The sequence below is a fragment of the Heterodontus francisci genome, chromosome 14 (genome assembly GCF_036365525.1).
Source record: "Heterodontus francisci isolate sHetFra1 chromosome 14, sHetFra1.hap1, whole genome shotgun sequence".
In the NCBI taxonomy this organism is placed as follows: domain Eukaryota; kingdom Metazoa; phylum Chordata; class Chondrichthyes; order Heterodontiformes; family Heterodontidae; genus Heterodontus; species Heterodontus francisci.
In genome coordinates, this window is record NC_090384.1 from 46,581,342 (window position 1) to 46,599,762 (window position 18,421).

Genomic DNA, 18,421 nt, shown 5'->3' on the forward strand with positions numbered 1-18,421 from the left:
TTCGCAGGACAAGAAGTTATGTTGTACTAGGATATAGTTTAATGGAAGCTGCTAGTCTCTTTGTATCTCTCCAAGTGTCTATTTTCCTTGAGCCTTGATCATAGTACCAATTGAAGTTAATGCACTCTATTCTATCCCAGTCTTAGTAACTATCTCACCAGGAGAGATGCGAGTAATATATAAAAAAATAAATTTGGAGCACCCCACAAAACACTCCTGGGAATGTCAAGTCAGATACTTTTTGTTTTAAAAATTGAAGTTAAGTTCTTGTGGTCACTTGCTATAATAAAGGAGTTATATCGATGTGCTGAATGTATGTCCGAGGATGAGGTTAATTTTTTGGAAGATCCGAATAAGGCAAGAGGGATGATCAACTTCAACTTCATCTCATTTCAACAACAACACACCAAGTGATATCAAAACCTCCTCAGCTCATTATCGGCCATATAAACACAACCAATATGTGCGCTAAAATATATTATAGCGGTGTGAATGAAGTGTAGACCCAAGTAGGCTGCATCTCCTTAATACAGTAATCTTTGAATTTCTTCCTCCTTTGCTAAATTTCTCTTGCCCTCCCTCTTCTCCACCCCCACATGGGGTGGTTAGCTAATGCGTGGTGTATCCTTCCCTTTTATTTGGGCATTTAAGTACAGGAACTGTGCGGAGTTTGCAAGTTCTCCCTGTGTCTGCGTGGGTTTCCTCCGGGTGCTCCGGTTTCCTCCCACATGCCAAAGACTTGCAGGTTGATAGGTTAATTGGCCATTATAAATTGCCCCTAGTATAGGTAGGTGGTAGGGAAATATATAGGGACCGGTGGGGATGTTATTGGAATATGGGATTCGTGTAGGATTAGTATAAATGGGTGGTTGATGGTCGGCACAGACTCGGTGGGCCGAAGGGCCTGTTTCAGTGCTGTATCTCTAAAATCTAAACTAAACTCTTGAGCATGAATAAGTTGACATTGTAAATCCTTTTCTACCTCCCTCAGAGATTTTGTTTGCTACAACTCCAGACTATCCAGCTGTTTCAGTAGTTCTTTTAAAGAACTAAATGTGCCATTCTGTTGTATGTGGTTTTTAATCCTATTAATCAACACTTGAGCAGCTCAATCTTGCAGATGTCCAGTGTTAATGCTTCATCCAAATTCTGATGAGCTGAGAACCATTAATCAGTGATTACTCTTACAGGAGGAAGAACGCCAAAAGCTACTGCAGCGCAAGAAGGAGGAAGAATTGGAGCGGCAACGTAAAATGGCAGAAGCCAGAAAGCTTCAAGAGCAGCGGCAAGCTGAGCTAGAGAGAGAGCGACAGCTTGAACTGCAAATGGCTGCGGATAGGGAGCGGGAAAGAAAGAGGGAACAAGAGAGCATCCAGGCAGAGAAGTATGTAGCAACAAAATTCTGATGGAGACAGTGACATTGGGGCAATGTTACTGAACTAGTAATCCAGAGGCCCTGGCTAATACCTTCGGGACATGGGTTCAGCTCCCACCATGGCAGCTGGTGGGATTTAAATTCAATTAACAAAAATCTGGAATAACGCTAATCTCAGTAATGGTGCCAAGAAATTATCATTGTCGTAAATCCCATCTGGTTCATTCACGTCCTTTAGGGAAGGAAATCTGCCATCCTTACCTGGTCTGGCCTACGTGTGACTCCAGACCCACAGCAGTGTGGTTGACCCTCAACTGCCCTCTGAAATGGCCCAGCAAGCCACTCAGTTGTCAAGGGCAGTTAGGGATGGGCAACAAGTGTTGGCCTTGCCAGCGACACCCATATCCCATGAATGAGTGGAAAAAAAAGTCATAGCCATATCGTGGATAATCTTTCACCCATATGCTCTAATGTATAATCACCTTGTGTGGTACTCTTAAATCATTACTTCAACTTCATATTTTTCCTACCTCTATATATGAATCATGTAATCTTCAGTAGTTTATCTATTATATAGTTCAAAATACTCGACTTGAACTCTGGTTTGGAAGGAGCCAACGTATATTTATGCTACTGAATATTTACACAGATTAAATGGCGATAGAATGAAATCATTACATCCACTATTGCAGAAATCCTGATGACCATACAGAGTATAATGGGCTATGCTAATGAGGTGATCATATAAGCGTTTGATACTTGCAACTTGAATTGGCTTTTCTCCGAATTCCTAGAAAGTAAGTGAAGTTTACATTTTTAAATCTGGGCAACTGTCTTTTTCCCCCATTCCACCAGGATTAGAAAGAAAAAAAAGTGTTGAAGAATAATTCTGGTTTTAGGTGGATAATTTTTTTTTCGTGTAGCGGTTGGTGTAACTGGAGTCAGTTGTAACCAAAATAGTTGTCCTAAATGTGTTGTGATAATTAGAGAGTATTGATTGCTGAGGAATTTATACTGTCTTGCCAGTAGATGAGTTGGAGTAGAATGCAGAGTGTAGTCTTTCTAGTTCAATAAATGATCATTTACCTACATCAAAAGTACAAGAAGTTGGAGCATTGTGAAACTTAAATATTGCCATTCCAAGTAATCATCTTTGGATTAATGGAGATCGTAAGGGTTAATCAAACATGCATTAAAATCTTTTATTAAATGCTACTTAAGCTAAATTAATTCTGTTGGTCTCTTTCCAACCCCTGTAGCAAGGCCGGACTAGTTGTGTTGACATAATTGATTTTTGAATTAACTGAATCTCTTTACTATGCATGTTCTTTTGCAAATAAAGGCTAAATGTGGTCCTTACTACTGGACCCTCATGTGACTTGTTTGGAATGTTGTGCTCTTGTGTAGACTTGCAATTGGTAGAAAAGCTGGACTACAATTGTTCTGTAGAGACTCGTGGATTAAGTCTAAAGGTCGACATGAATGAAAGATGGCACTAGTTTCATTATATTGCTGTTCCTTCCATTAAGTGTTGCTGTAACCTGATTTTGTGGATATTGGGATCTACTTGCAGCTACTGAGTAATACCCATGAATGAAACTATATTCCACATTAAATGCAGTGGTAATATATTCGGGAGGGTTTATTGCATCCTCATTGGTAGTCTAAAAATTTTTCTGCAAGAACGGTTTTTTTTTTCTCTTTGCCATGTCATTCAGTGCCCCAGGGCCTCCTGTTTGTAATGTCATGCAGGCCCCCTCCTTTCAAGAATGAGGCACATTGGTTTTGTCATATGAACATTGATTTTGCACTGTTGCTGGAGCGAGGAAATGACTTGTTGACCAGATCAGCCATGGCTGGAAAAACATTTGCATACAAACAGACGGTGCTTGTGTAGACAAAGGACCATTCCCTGATGCATTCAACCCACAATGAATGTTGATCACTGGACAGCGAGTGGGTGGAGAAGTGCATTCCATGGCCTGCTGGAGTGATGCAATCCACAGGGGCCAGGACTGGTTGGACCAACTGGTCACATGAGTAACTGGCTGTTCCAGGGTTTTTTGAACTAGCCACAGAGTTTGAACTCGGAATGTTTGCTCATAGACTGAGAAGATCTTTCTTGTCTGCTCCCATCTCTTTCTCACAAGCCTCTGAATCCATTGAAGACACATGAACCCCGAGAGAGAAAAGTCTCCTACAGTGAACAAGGTTTAAGAATAATACAGGGCCCCAACGAAAAGCAAGATCTACCTACAATCAAGTCTCTACAGTGAGCTCGAGTAGCCATAACAAATACTCCTTCAGATATTGCCTAAAACTTTTCCACTTTATTTTTCTTATCTTTTCTGTTTCTATTTTCATGTGTGTATTGCGTATGCATGGTAGAATGGTAGCAAGGGCACATCGTGTATCCATAGGCGTCAACCGAATTAGAGTTTAAGTTTAATAAATTTCAACTTTTCTTTAAACCTAAGAAAGGCTATTTGTGATGGTTTCTTTGCCTCAGAATTGAAAAGTGATGAACGTGGGAGCTAAAAGCAGTGTGTTTAAAAATAAAACCCTGTTATGGTAAGACCAAGTGAAGGTTGAGAGAGACCCCTAGACGCCTTTCTCACTCAGTCGTAACAGTAAGTACTGTTGCCTCCCCCCTCTTCTGTCCAGCCAACGAAGGGAGCTGACTGCACTGAAGTCCAGTGAAGATACTATTCATGTCTTTACCCAAATCATAAGATTTTCAAATGGGGTAATGTTTTGATGTAATAAAACCTTAACTGCATGCAAGGACTAATTTGGGAAACTATTATACACTGATGCTAATGTGCTCATGAACCTCCATTCCTAACTTTAGTCCCAGGAATTCTTTTATTTGCCTTTTGGTCCAAACTTGTATTGTTGTTGGATAGAGGACCTGCTTCACTTGGACCTTGTTGGCACCCTGCTCCCACTTTCCTGTCCTGAGGCTGAGATGGCCCTTTATGATAATGGTGCTATCATGATTGTGTCAGATAGGGAATTATAGGATATTGATTAGGCAAAGCTGAAGGGTCAACTATTATAGACTCATGTCAGGGTGTTCTGTGGCTTGGGGAAATTAAGAGTAATATTCCCATGACATTGCTCCCTCTTTTTTTTTCTAGGTGGTAGAGGTGCTGACATGCAATCTTGGTAAATTGCTATAGTCATAACAGAACTGAAGGAGGCCACTTGGCCCATTGAGTCCATGCTGGCTGTCCAGAGCAATCCAGACAGTCTCATTTCTCCTGTTCTATCCCCATAGCCCTGCAAGTTTATTTCCCTCAATTGCCATCAAATTTCCTTTTTAAAATCATTTGATCGTCTCTGCTTCCACCACCGTCGGTAGCAAGTTCTAGCTTGTTGCCACTCACTGTGTTTTTAAAAAAAAAACTTCTTGCTAACATTTCTTCCCTCACACCCCAACATATCTCTTGCCCAGAACCTTAAATCTGTGTCCCTTAAACCTTGTACCATCAGCTAATGAGAACAGCTTTTCTTTGCCTTATCTAAACCTGTCATAATCCTGAACATCTCTATCAGATCTCTCCTCAACCTCCTTTGCTCCAAGTAGAACAACCTGAGCTTCTCCAACCTAACCTTGTACCTCATCCCTGGAACCTTTCTGATAAATCTGCTCTGCCGCCTCTCAAGGACACTCTCATCCTGGTGACCAGAACTGGACGCAACACTGTAGTTGTAGCCTAGCCAGAGCTTTATAAATGTCCAGCATATCTTCCCTGCTTTTGTACTCATTCTCTATATATGAAGTCTGAGATCCCATATACTTTGTTAACTCCTCTCTCAATATGTCCTACCACTTTCAAAGATCTATACACATGAACCCCCAGGTCCCTCTGTCCCTGCACACTCTTTTAGAACTGTGCCCTTAAGTCTATATTGCTTCTCCACATCCCTGCTGCCAAAATGCATCATGTCACACTTCTCCATATTGAATTCTATCTGCCATTTGTATTTCAAAAATAAAAGGAGGTGGGTAACTCTTAATAAAGGATGAGATCAGCACAGTCGTGAGAAATGATCTTGGCTCAGAGGACCAAGATGTACAATCAGCTTGGGTGGAGATGAAAATAGCAAGGGAAAGAATTCACTGGTGGGAGTACTTTATAGGTCCCCTAACAGTAGTTACACTTCGGACTAGGACAGAGCATAAATCTAGAAATAATGGGGGCTTGTAAGAAAGGTATTGCAATAATCCTCTGATGGATTGGACAAATCAAATTGGCAAAGATAGCCTTGAGGTCAGGTTCATTGTATATTTTTCTTATTACTTGTTCATGGGTTGTGAGCAATGCTCACAAGACCAGCATTTGTTCCCCATCCTTAATTGTCCTTGAAGGTGGTGGTGAGGTGCCTTCTTGAACCGCTGCAGTACAGTGTTTAATTTTTAAACACCATGTTTTGAGATCCCCCTCGTTCACCACTTTCCAAATGTAAGGCAAAAAAATGCGCACACCAGGTTTTCTTGGATTTAAAGAAAAGTGAAATTTATTAAAATTTGAACTCTAATTTGGTTAATGCCTACGCATATGCGACACACCCATGCTTGCATGCACACTCGATACACACATGCAAATAGGGGCAGAAAAGAGCAGAAGAAAAATAGTGGTTTGAGACAGTTTCTGGAGGGGGTTTCTTGTTACTGTTTCCAGCTTGCTGTAGTGTCTTTGATTGTAGACAGCTCTTACTTTTTGTTGGGGCCCAGTATTATTCTTAAACCTTGTTCACTGTAGGAGACTTTTCTCTCTTGGGGTTCATATGTCTTCAGTGGTTTCCAAAGCTGGTGAGAGCAGACAGGAGAGGGGTGTTCTCAGTCCAGGAGCAAACAGCTTTGAGTTTCTTTCTCTCAGCAAATTCAAATTCAAAAAACTCCAACAGTCAGCCAGTCATGACCAAACTGGTCCCACCACCATTTCTGTGTATTGGGGAAGCAAGGACTGTGTCTCTGGTTCCAATGCTGTCTGCTAGCAAGCAAATGTCTTTCCAGTCAAGGGCTTGGCAATTTCTTTTTGATAGATCCTCATTTGTTTCCAACCACAATTTTATGTTTTACTGTTCATGTGGTGACATAATGTGCCTCAGTCTTGGCAGTGGGGGCCTGCATGATAGTTGCCCATCCTTAATTGTCCTTGAAGGTGGTGAGGTGCCTTCTTGAACCGCTGCAGTCGATCTGGTGCAGGTGTATGTAGTGCTGTTGGGGAGGGAGTTCCAGGATTTTGATCCAGCAACAGTGAAGTAACAGCAATATATTTCCAAGTCAGGATGGTCTGTGACTTGATGAACTTGCAGATGCTGGTGGTCCTATGCATCTTCTGTCGTCCTCCTAGGTGGAACAGGTCGCTGTTTTGGAAGGTACTGTCGAAAGAGTTGTGAGTTGCTGCAGTGCATCTTGTACATGGTACACGCTGCTGCCACTGTGCATGGAGGGAGTGAATGTTTAATGTGGATCAGGAGCCAATCGAGCAGACTGCTTGGTCTAGGGTGATGTGGAGTTGCACTCATCCAGGCAAGTGGAGAATATTCCATCACACTCCTGATTCGTGCCTTGTACATGGTGGGGAGTCGGGAAGTGTTACTCACCACAGAATTTCCAGTCTCTGATGTGCTGTTGTAGCCACAGTATTTATGTGGCTGCTCCAGTTCCATTTCTGGTCAATGGTGTATCCCCAGGATTTTGATGGTGGGGTCTCGAGGATGGTAATGCCATTGAATGTCAAGGAGCGATGGTTGGATTTTCTTATTGTAGATGGTCATTGCCTGGCACTTGTGTGGCATCAATGTTACTTGCCACTTATCAGCCCACGCCTGAACGTCCAGGTCTTGCTGCATATGGGCACTGACTGCTTCAGTATCTTGAGGTGTTGCAAATGATACTGAACATCGTACAATCATCAAACATCCCCACTTCTGACCTTTTAACGGAGGGAAGGTCATTGATGAAGCAGCTGAAAATGGTTGCGCCTAGGACACTACCCTGAGGAACTCCTGCAGTGATGTCCTGGGACTGAGATGATTGACCTCCAATGACCACAACCATCTTCTTTTGTGCTTGGTATGTCTCCAACTAGTGGAGAGCTTTCCCTTTGATCAGTTTGGCCAGGGCTCCTTGATGCCTCACTGTTCAATGCTGCCTTGATGGACAGTCATCTCTGGAATTCAGCTCTTTTGTCCATGTTTGGACCAAGGCTGTAATGAGGTCAGGAGCCGTGTGGCCCCGGTGGAACCCGTACTGAGCCTCGGTGAGCAGGTTATTGCTATTTGTGGCACTTGATAGCACTGTTGACGACATCTTCCATCATTTTGCTGAATGTGGAGACTAGATTGGTGGGGTGGTATTTGACTGGATTGGATTTGCCCTGCTTTTTGTAGAGAGGACATACCTGGCCAATTTTCCACATTGTTGGGGAGGTGCCAGTGTTGTAGCTGTACTGGAACAGCTTGGTTAAGGCCGCGGCTAGTTCTGCAGCACAAGTCTCCAGTACTACGGCTGGGATGTTGTCAGGAGCCATAGCTTTTGCAGTATCCAGTGCCTTCAGCCGTTTCTTGATAGTATGTGGAGTGAAGAGGATTGTCTGAAGATTGACATCTGTGATGCTTGGGACCTCAGGAGGAGGCAGAGATGGATTATCCACGTGGCACTTACGGCTAAAGATGGATGCAAATGCTTCAGCCTAGTCTTTTTCACTGATGTGCTGGGCTCCCCCATTGTTGAGGATGGGGATATTTGTGGATCCTCCTCATCCTCATCCTCGTGTCAGTTGTTTAATTGTCTGCTACCATTCACGACTGGATGTGGCAGGACTGCAGAGCTTCAATCTGATCGGTTGTTTGTGGGATCACTTAGCCCTGTCTATCATATGCTGCTTCTGCTGTTTGGCATGCAAGTAATCCTGTATTGTAACTTCACCAGGTTGACACCTCATTTTGAGGTATGCCTGGTTCTGCTCCTGGCATGCCCTCCTGCACTCTTCTTTGAACCAAGGTTGGTCCCCTGCTTGATGGTAATGGTAGAGTAGGAGATATGCCGGTTCATGAGGTTACAGATTGTGGTTGAATACAATTCTGCTGTTAACTGGGCATTAATGAGTTGCTGTACGCTTTGAGTTGCTAGATCTGTTTGAAATCTATCCCATTAAGCATGATGGTGGGTACCCTCAATGTGAAGACAGGACTTTGTCTCCACAGGGACTGTGTACTGGTTGCTCCTACTAATACTGTCATAGACAGCTGCATCTGCAACAGCTAGATTGGTGAGGACGAGATCAAGTAGGTTTTCCCCTCTTGGTTCCCTCACCACCTGCCACAGATGTCTGTGGGACAGCTTTCCCAATTTTGGCACAAGCCCCCAGATGTTAGTAAGGAGGGGTTTGCAGGATTGACCGGGCTGGGTTTGCTTTTGTCGTTACCAGTGCCTAGGTCAATGCTGGGTGGTCTGTCCGGTTTCATTCCCTTTCTTAGATTTTGATACAACAGAGTGGCTTGCTGGGCTATTTCAGAGAGCAGTTGAGTCATCCACATTGCTGTGGATCTGGAGTCGCCTGTGGGCCAGACCAGGTAAGGACAGCAGATTTCCTTCCCTAAAGCACATTCGTGAACGAGATGGGTTTTTACAACAATCAACAATGGTTGCATGGTCACCACCAGACTAGCTTTTAATTCCAGATTTATTAATTGAAATCAAATTCAACCATCTGCTGTGGGGGGATTCGAACCCATGTCCCCAGAGCATTAGCCTCAGTCTCTAGATTACTAGTCTCGTGACATTACCACTATGCCACCACCGCTAGAGGAAAAAGTACTAAGAAAACTAATGACAAGCCCCCGGACCTGATGGCCTGCATCCTAGGGTCTTAAAAGAAGTGGCTGCAGAGAGGGTAGATGCCTTGGTTGAAATTTTCCAAAATTCCCTATATTTTTGTAAGATCCTAGTGGATTGGAAAACCACAAATGTGGTGCCCCTATTCAACAAAGGAAGGGAGACAAAGCAGAAAACTGTAGGCCAGTTAGCCTACAGTTGGGAACCTGTCATTGGGAAATGCTGGAAAATCCATTATTAAGGAAGTAGTAGCAGGACATTTCGAAATTCATAATGCAATCAAGCAGAGTCAGCATGATTTTGTGATAGGAATAGTCATCGAGTCAGTTTTACAGCACAGAAACAGGCCCTTCGTCCCAATGTGCCTGCACTGACCATCAAGCATCCATACAATCTAATCCCATTTTCCAGCACTTGGCCCGTAGCCTTGTATGCTATGGCGTTTCAAGTGCTCATCTAAATACTACTTAAATGTTGAGGGTTCCTGCCTCTACCACTCCCTCAGGCAGTGTTCCAGATTCCAACCCACCGTATGGGTGAAAAAAGTTTTCCAAAGTGCATCACCTCACACTTCTCAGGATTAAACTCCATTTGTTACTGCTCCACCCATCTTACCAGCCCATCTATATCATCCTGTAATCGAAGGCTTTCCTCCTCACTATTTACGACACCACTTTTCGTGTCTGTGAACTTACTGATCATACGTCCTATATTCACGTCTAAATCATTAATGTACACTACAAACAGTAAGGGTCCCAGCACTGATCCCTGTGATACCCCACTAGTCACAGTCCTCCATTCGCAAAGATAACTTTCGACCATCACCCCCTGCCTCCTGCCACTAAGCCAATTTTGGATCCAATTTGCCAAATTACCCTGGATCCCATGGGATCCCACCTTCTTAACCAATCTCCCATGTGGGAGTGTTTGACATTTATTACAGGTCTTTGAGGATATAACAAGGAGGTTTGTTAATGGAGAACCCGTAGATGTAATGTATTTGGATTTTGAAAAGGCATTCAATAAGGTGCCACATAAAAGATTACGGCGGCACAGTGGCGCAGTGGTTAGCACCGCAGCCTCACAGCTCCAGCGACCCGGGTTCAATTCAGGGTACTGCCTGTGTGGAGTTTGCAAGTTCTCCATGTGTCTGCATGGGTTTCCTCCGGGTGCTCCGGTTTCCTCCTACAGCCAAAAAGACTTGCAGGTTGATAGGTAAATTGGCCATTATAAATTGCCCCTAGTATAGGTAGGGGAATATAGGGACAGGTGAGGATGTGGTAGGAATATGGGATTAGTGTAGGATTTGTATCAATGGGTGGTTAATGGTCGGCACAGACTCAGTGGGCCGAAGGGCCTGTTTCAGTGCTGTATATCTAAAATCTAAATCTAAAGATTAAGACCTCATGGTATGGGGTAATATATTAGCATGGATAATAGAGGATTGGTTAACAGGAACAGTCAGGATAAATGGGTCATTTTCCTGTTGGCAAACTGTAATTGGTGGCTGCCACAGAGAATCAGTGTTGGAGGCTCAACTATTTATGATCCATATTAATAACTTGGATGAAGGGACTGTGTATTGTAGCCAAATTTGTTAACTATGCAAAGGTAGGTGGGAAAACCAGTTGTGAGGAGGACACAGTGTCTGCAAAGGGATATTGATTGGTTAAGTGAATGGGCAAAAATTTGGCAGATCAAGCATAATGTGGGAAAATGTGACATCGTCCTGATAGGAAGAATAGGAAAGCAAAATATTTAGAGAAACTGCAGAATGCTGCAGTACAGTAGGTAATTATGAAGGCAAATGGAATGTTGGTCTTTATTGCAAGGAAGGGGTAGAATATAAACTCCTTACTTAAGGAAGGATATAGTTGCATTGGAGGCAGTTCAGAGAAGATTCACTAGGTTGATTCTGGGGTGAAGGGTTGTCTCATGAGGAAAGATTGAGCTGATTGGGTGTATACTCATTGGAGTTCAGAAGAATGAGAGGAGATCTTATTGAAACATAGGATTTTGAGGGGGCTTTTTTTGTTCATTCATGCGATGTGAGCGTCACTGAACAGGCCAGCATTTATTGCACATCCCTAATTGCCCTTGAGAAGGTAGTGGTGAGCTGCTTTGAACTGCTGCAGTCCATATAGGGTAGGTACACCCACAGTCCTGGTAGGAAGGGAGTTCCAGGATTTTGACCCAGCAACAGTGAAGGGATGGCAATATAGTTCCAAGTCATGATGGTATGTGGCTTGCAGGGGAGCTTGCAGGTGGTGGTGGTCCCACGCATTTGCTGCCCTTGTTCTTCCAGGTGGTAGAGGTTATGTGTTTGGAAGGTGCTGTCTGAGGAGCCTTGGTACATTTGCTTCAGTGCATCTTGTAGATGCTAGACACTGCTGCCACTGTGTGGTGGGGTGTCAAACAAGCAGGCTGCTTTGTCCTGGATGGTGTCGAGCTTCTTGAGTGTTGGAGCTACACCCATCCAGGCAAGTGGAGAATATTTCATCACACTTCTGACTTGTGCCTTGTACCTACCCTCTGACCTGCTCTTATAACCATGATATTTACATGGCTACTCCAGTTCAGTTTCTGGTCAATGGTAACCCCCAGGATGATGGTGGGGGATTCAGCGATCGTAATGCCATCGAATGTCGAGGGGAGATGGTTAGATTCTCTCTTGTTGGAGATGGTTATTGCCTGGCACTTGTGTGACACGAATATTACTTGCCACTTCTCAGCCCAAGCCTGGATGTTGTCCAGGTCTTGCTGCATTTCGACACGGACTGCTTCTGTATCTGAGGAGTCGGGAATGGTGCTGAATTTGTGCAATCACCAGCAAACAAACCCACTTCTGACCTTGTGATTTGAAGGAAGGTCATTGATGAAGCAGCTGAAAATGGTTGGGCCTAGGACACTACCCTGAGGAACTCCTGTAGTGATGTCCTGGGACTGAGATGATTGACCTCCAACAACCACAACCATCTTTTACGCAAGTTATGACTCCAACCAGTGGACTGTTTTCCCAATGATTCCCATTAACTCCAGTTTTGCTAGGGCTTCTTGATGCCATACTCGGTCAAATGCTGCCTTGATGTCAAGGGCAGTCACTCTCACCTCACCTCTTGAGTTCAGCTCTTTTGTCCATGTTTGAACCAAGGCTGTAATGAGGTCAGGAGCTGAGTGGCCCTGGCGAAACCCAAACTGAGCATCCCTGAACTGGTTATTGCTAACCAAGTGCTGCTTGATAGCACTGTGGACGACACCTTCCATCACTTTACTGATGATTGAGAGTAGACTGATGGGGTAGTAATTGGCCGGGTTGGACTTGTCCTGCTTTTTGTGTACAGGAAATACCTGGGCAATTTTCCACATTGCCAGGTAGATGCCAGTGTTGTAGCTGTACTGGAACAGCTTGGCTAGGGGCTTGGCAAGTTCTGGAGCACAGGTCTTCAGTACTATTGCCAGAATATTGTCAGGGCCCATAGCCTTTGCTGTATCTAGTGCCTTCAGTTGTTGCTTGATGTCCTGTGGAGTGAATCGAATTGGTTGAAGACTGGCATCTGTGATGCTGGGGACTTCAGGAGGAGGCCGAGATGGATCATCCACTCTGCATTTCTGGCTGAAGATTGTTGCAAATGCTTCAGCTTTATCTTTTGCACTGATGTGCTGGGCTCCCCCATCATTGAGGATGGGGATATTTGTGGAGCCACCTCCTCCAATTAGTTGTTTAATTGTCCACCACCATTCACGACTGGCTGAATGTGGCAGGACTGCAGAGCTTCGATCTGATCCGTTGGTTATGGGATCGCTGACCTCTGCATGCTGCTTATGCAGTTTGGCACGCAAGCAGTCCTGGGGTTGTAGCTTCACCAGGTTGACACCTCATTTTGAGGTATGCCGGGTGCTGCTCCTGGCATGCCCTCCTGCACTGTTCTTTGAACCAGGGTTGGCCTCCTGGCTTGATGGTAGAGTGGGGGATATGCCGGGTCGTGAGATTACAGATTGTGGTTGAGTACAATTCACCTGCTGCTAATGGCCCACAGTGCCTCATGAATGCCCAATTTTGCATACTAGATCTGTTTGAAATCTATCCTGTTTAGCACAGTGTTCGTGCCACCCTCCCTGCTTCCTCTGTGCTGCTCAACGTAGAGTACTGATTCATCAGCTGAGGAAAGGCAGTAGGTGGTAATCAGCAGGCGCTTTCCTTGCCCATGTGTGACCTGATGCCATGATACTTTGTGGGATCTGGAGTCGATGTTAAGGACTCCCAGGGCAACTCCCTCCCGACTGTATACCACTGTACATCCATCTTTGCTGGGTCTGTCCTGCCAGTGGGACCGGGCATTGTCTGCAAGGTATGATTCCGTGAGTATGACTGTCAGGCTGTTGCTTGACTGGTCTGTGCGGCAGCTCTCCCAACTTTGGCACAAGCCCCCAGACATTAGTAAGGAGGACTTTGCAGGGACTACAGGGCTGGGCATGCTGTTGTAGTTTCTGCTGCCTAGGTCGATGCCAGGTGGTCCATCCGGTTTCTTTCGTTCCTGACCTTCGTAGCGGTTAGATACAACTGAGTGGCTTGCTAGGCCATTTCAGAGGGCATGTAAGTGTCAACCACATTGCTGTGGGTCTGGAGTCCATGAAATCACATATAGGCCAGACCAGGTAAGGACAGCAGATTTCCTTCCCTAAAGGACTTTAGTAAACCAGATGGGTTTTTACAACAATTGACACTGGTTTCATGCCCATCATTAGATTAGCTTTTTAATTCCAGATTTATTAATTGAATTCAAATTTCACCACCTGCCGTGATGGGATTCGAACCTATGTCCCCAGAGCAATACCCTGGGTCTCTGGGTTACTAGTCCAGTGACAAGCCACTATACCACTGCCTCCTCTTGGTGGGATAGATGCTGAGAGGATGTTTTTCCCTTAGGGGAATCTAGAACTAGGGGCCACAGTCTCAGAATAAGTGGTCTCCCATTAAGATGGAAATGAGAATTTCTTTGAGGGTTGTTAATCTTTGGAATTCTTTTCCCCAGAGAGCAGTGGAGGCTGGGTTATTGAATATTTTCCAAGGTTGCATTAGGCAGATTTCTGATCATCAAGGAAATCCATGGTTATGGGGGGCAGGTAGGAAAGTGGAATTGAGTCCATGATTTTATTGAATGGCAGAGCAGACTTTATAGGCCGAATGGCCAATTTCAGCTCTTATTTCTTATGTTCTTCTGCCCATTCTGCAAGCCCATTCTTCTAGCCCATGTCCTATTGCTGTTGATTGGTATGACCCTCACTGTCTGCCACACCTCCAAGTTTGGCAGTATCGGCAAATTTTGAAATTTTACTCTATACCAATATCCAAGTCATTTATTATATATCAAAAGCACTGGTTCTAGCACTTTTATTTAACAAATGCAAATCCCTGGAGCCAAGCAATAGCCTCCTCATTTGCTAAGTTTCAGGTGATTCGTCCACCTGTTAGTCTGTAGAGGGGATCCTCCTCGGTAATGTGTCCCTTCTCGGCATTGTCTCTCCACAAATGTATAAGGGGGATGTACTGAGACCCCAGCGGTGAAGATTGGCTGCGCAGGGGCCCTGGTTTGTCTGAGCACTGAACCTTGGAACACCACTGTCTGTCATACTCTAGTCTAAAAACACAACCATTTACTGTGGCTTACTATTTTCTGTCCTAAAGCCAATTTTTTGTCCAAGCTGACACTGACCTTCCTGTTCCATGAGCCTCAATTTTGTTAACCAGTCTTTTATGTGGTACTTTGTCAAACACTTTCTTAAAATCGAAGTAGACAACATTCATGTAGTCCTTTCTTCAACCTTCTCTGTTACTTCATCATGAAACAATTAATTAGATTAGCCAAACACAATCTGCCTTTTACAAATCTCTGCTGGCTCTCAATTAACTAAAATTTCTCCAAGTGCGTGTTAATTTTTTTCCTTGGTTGTTTCTAAAACCTTACCCACCACTGATGTTAAACTGACTGACCTGTAGTTAATCGGAACGTCTTACAACCCTCCTTGAACCAGGGTGTCACATTTGCCACTTTCCAATACTCTGGCACCTCCCCTGTATCTGAAGAAGTTTGGAAGATTATGGCAACCCTTTTGCTATCTCCATCCCCACTTCCTTTAGCACTCTGGGATGCAAGCCATCTGGACATTCTGCTCATCAATTTTCACCCCATCCATTATCTCTACCATCTCCACTTCTACTGATTTATTTTGTTATCTTCCTCTTCCTTTGTAAACAGATACAAAGTACTCATTTAAGTATTATAGCCTTGCCCTCCACCTGTAAGCATATATTCCCCTCCTTGTCCCTAATAGGCCCCACCCTGCCTCTTAGTATCCACTTACTGTTTACATGCCAGTAGAATGTTTTTGGTTTCCCTTTTATGTTAACTGTCGTTCTTGTCTCATTCTGTCTTGGCCAATCTCATTTTCCTCTTCACTTCTCTCAATTTATTGTATTTGGCCGAGTTTTTGCTTGAATTCACCTGATATGCATCATACATTTTTTTTTTAGTCTACCCTTGTCATCCAAGGAGCTCTGGCTTTGGTTCTCCTACCTTTCACTCTTGCTGGACTGTACCTCGCCTGTACCTGAAACATCGCTTACTGAAAGAAGACTCATTGTTTTGTAGCAGTTTTTCCTGTCAGTCTTTACTTCCATTTTACTCAGGCTAGATCCTCTCATCCCTTTGAAGTTGGCCATCTTCCAATTTAGAAGTTCTGCTTTAGATTATTCCTTGCTCTTTTCTATTAAGTTAAACCTTATGATGCAATGATCACTCTTGCCCAAATGTTCCCCCACAGGCACCTGGCCCACTTTGCCCACCTCATTCCCCAGCACCAGATCCAGCAATGCCTTCTTTCTAGTTGGACTTGACATACTAGTCAAGGAAGTTCTCCTGAGCACATTTCAGAAATTCCTTGCCCTTTATTCAAACGTTATGCAATTGTTATTTAAGTAAATAAAGTTTCTTCACCCCCCCCCCCACCCCCTGCCATATCACCACTCTATAGCTCTTACGCATTTCTGTGATTTCGCTACAGATTTGCTTCTCGGTCTCACTATTTGGACGCCTATAGAATACCCTCTTTCCTGCCTTTCTTGCTTCTCAATTCTAATCAAATGGATTCTGTCCTTGCCCCCTCAAGGATATCCTCTTTTTCCAACTTCATAATGTCTTCCTTAATCAATAGTGCCGCCTCAACTCCCTTTTCCTTTCCCTATCTTTTCTTAACACTTTGTATCCTTGAATATAAGTGCCCAGTCCTTCCCATTTTTCAGCCATGTTTCCATTATTGTCACTACATCATATTCCAACATGGCTATTGGCACTTGTAGCTCAGCAACGTTATTCTCCAAACTGTTTACATATATACATTTTAAACCTGTCTTTGTATTTCGCCTTAGGTAGTCCTTCTTAGTTTTCTCCTATCTAATATGGTGGTACTATATTCGCTAGTACTATCCAATGCTTTCTCCTACATGCACCTTATTTCTCCTCCTCTTCTAATATGCTGGTTCCTATCTCTCTGCCAATTTGGTTTAAACCCTCCCCAATCACACTAGCAAACCTCCCCATGAGGACATTGCATGTCAAAAGGACAGGGACTAACCTGTCCCTTTTTGAATAGATGCTTCCTGCCCCAGAACTGGACCCAATGTCCCAAGAATCTGAAGCCCTCCCTCCTGCATCAAGCTTCAAGCTGCGCATTGATCCTCCTTGTCTTTCTATTTCCATACTCGCTAGCACGTGGCACTGGAAGTAATCCCACTATTTACTACCTTCAAGGCCCTACTTTTTAATTTCCTTCCTAGCTCTTGATGGTCTGACTGTAGGGCCTCAATACCTGCCCTCTGTGGTTAACGTATACTGCAACTTTACTCCCTTCTTGCCAGAATACCCTGAGCCCTCTGTAAACTCCTTTTTAGCTCGGCACCAGGAAGGCAACATGCCATGCAGGACCCATGATAGTTGCAGAAACACCTGTTTGACCCTCTAACTATGGAATCTCCTATAATGACTGCATTTCCCCAACCCCCTTGCCTATTGATGCCATGGTCTGGACTGAACTCCATCAAGGTGTCATTACTCGGCAGTCTCCAATGCTGAATACCTGTTTGACAGTGGCCCGCACCTTGAAGACTCTTGCACTTTCTACTCTTCTGGATGGACACCCATCTACGTTATTGAACGCTCTGTGGGGTGGCCACCTCCAGGAACATAATGATCCTGGGTACTCTTAGCCTCCCTAATGTTTCACAGTGACTCCAGCTGCCTCTCGAGCTGGGAAACCCTGAGCCTGAGCTCAAGCAGCTGAAGATGCTTCCTCATGTGGTCTCCAAGGCACATCAAGTATACTGAAGTTCCCACAACAACCACAACCACAACCACTGAGGGAGTGGATATTTAATCCATTGGTGAGGGACCAAGGAAACAAACTGCACTGTCCTAGATGGTTTCATGTTTTGTATTATGGCTCTACCCATCCAGACAAACCATGTATTCATCATGCTCCTAACTCTGCCTTGGATGGTAGAGAGGCTCAAGGCAGGTACGTGATTAAATGCATGCACCATGGATGATTAACATTTAAGTTAAACTAGTTTCTGTCCTCCTGGTCTTTCTAGTATTGCCGTGTGGTCAGCATCTATAATACATCCTTACTGAGGCAGAAGCTTTTTCTGCCTCAGTAAGTCACTGGGAACATAGCATAGTGGTTATGTTACTGGACTAACAATCCAGAAGCCTACACTAATCTGGAGACATGTTTGGTTTTTTTAGGTGGGGCAAGGAAAACATGGCCTTATGATCTTCTCTTAAAGCTATTTCCCCACTCTCACTAAAGATAGTATTGCTTGAGTTTTCAGTCAGAATTAATCCTGACCACACACCCTTTTTGAACATTACTTCTTTGGAAGTGGTTTCTTTCCATTTTACTACCTGATTTAAGATAGTTTAAGGTGTTTGGATATAGCTAGGTACAATATTGGGGAGCTGGTTGAATTACGGCTTTAAAGGTTGAACTTTAGTAACCCAAAGTCAACTGTAATTCTGAAAGCAAACTTTTTTTTCTACCTTTGTAAAAATTGCCAATTAAACTTGAGCAAACAAAAGAATCTCTTCAGATTAAAGTCAAGTATTACATTGGGTGTTTAAGTTGAATGGATTTTCCTC

The 18,421-nt window shown here is 44.0% G+C and overlaps 1 protein-coding gene across 7 annotated transcripts in view; it reads left to right on the forward strand.

Moving 5' to 3' along the window:
* Positions 1 to 18,421, forward strand: part of LOC137377017 (inner centromere protein A-like) — a 104,737-nt gene that overhangs the window by 69,747 nt on the left and 16,569 nt on the right. For all 7 annotated transcript variants that reach the window (XM_068046153.1, XM_068046150.1, XM_068046151.1 and 4 more), the window contains one exon: positions 1,191 to 1,384. In XM_068046153.1, the coding sequence (XP_067902254.1) occupies positions 1,191 to 1,384 (194 nt within the window). The remainder of the gene's footprint in view (positions 1 to 1,190; positions 1,385 to 18,421) is intronic.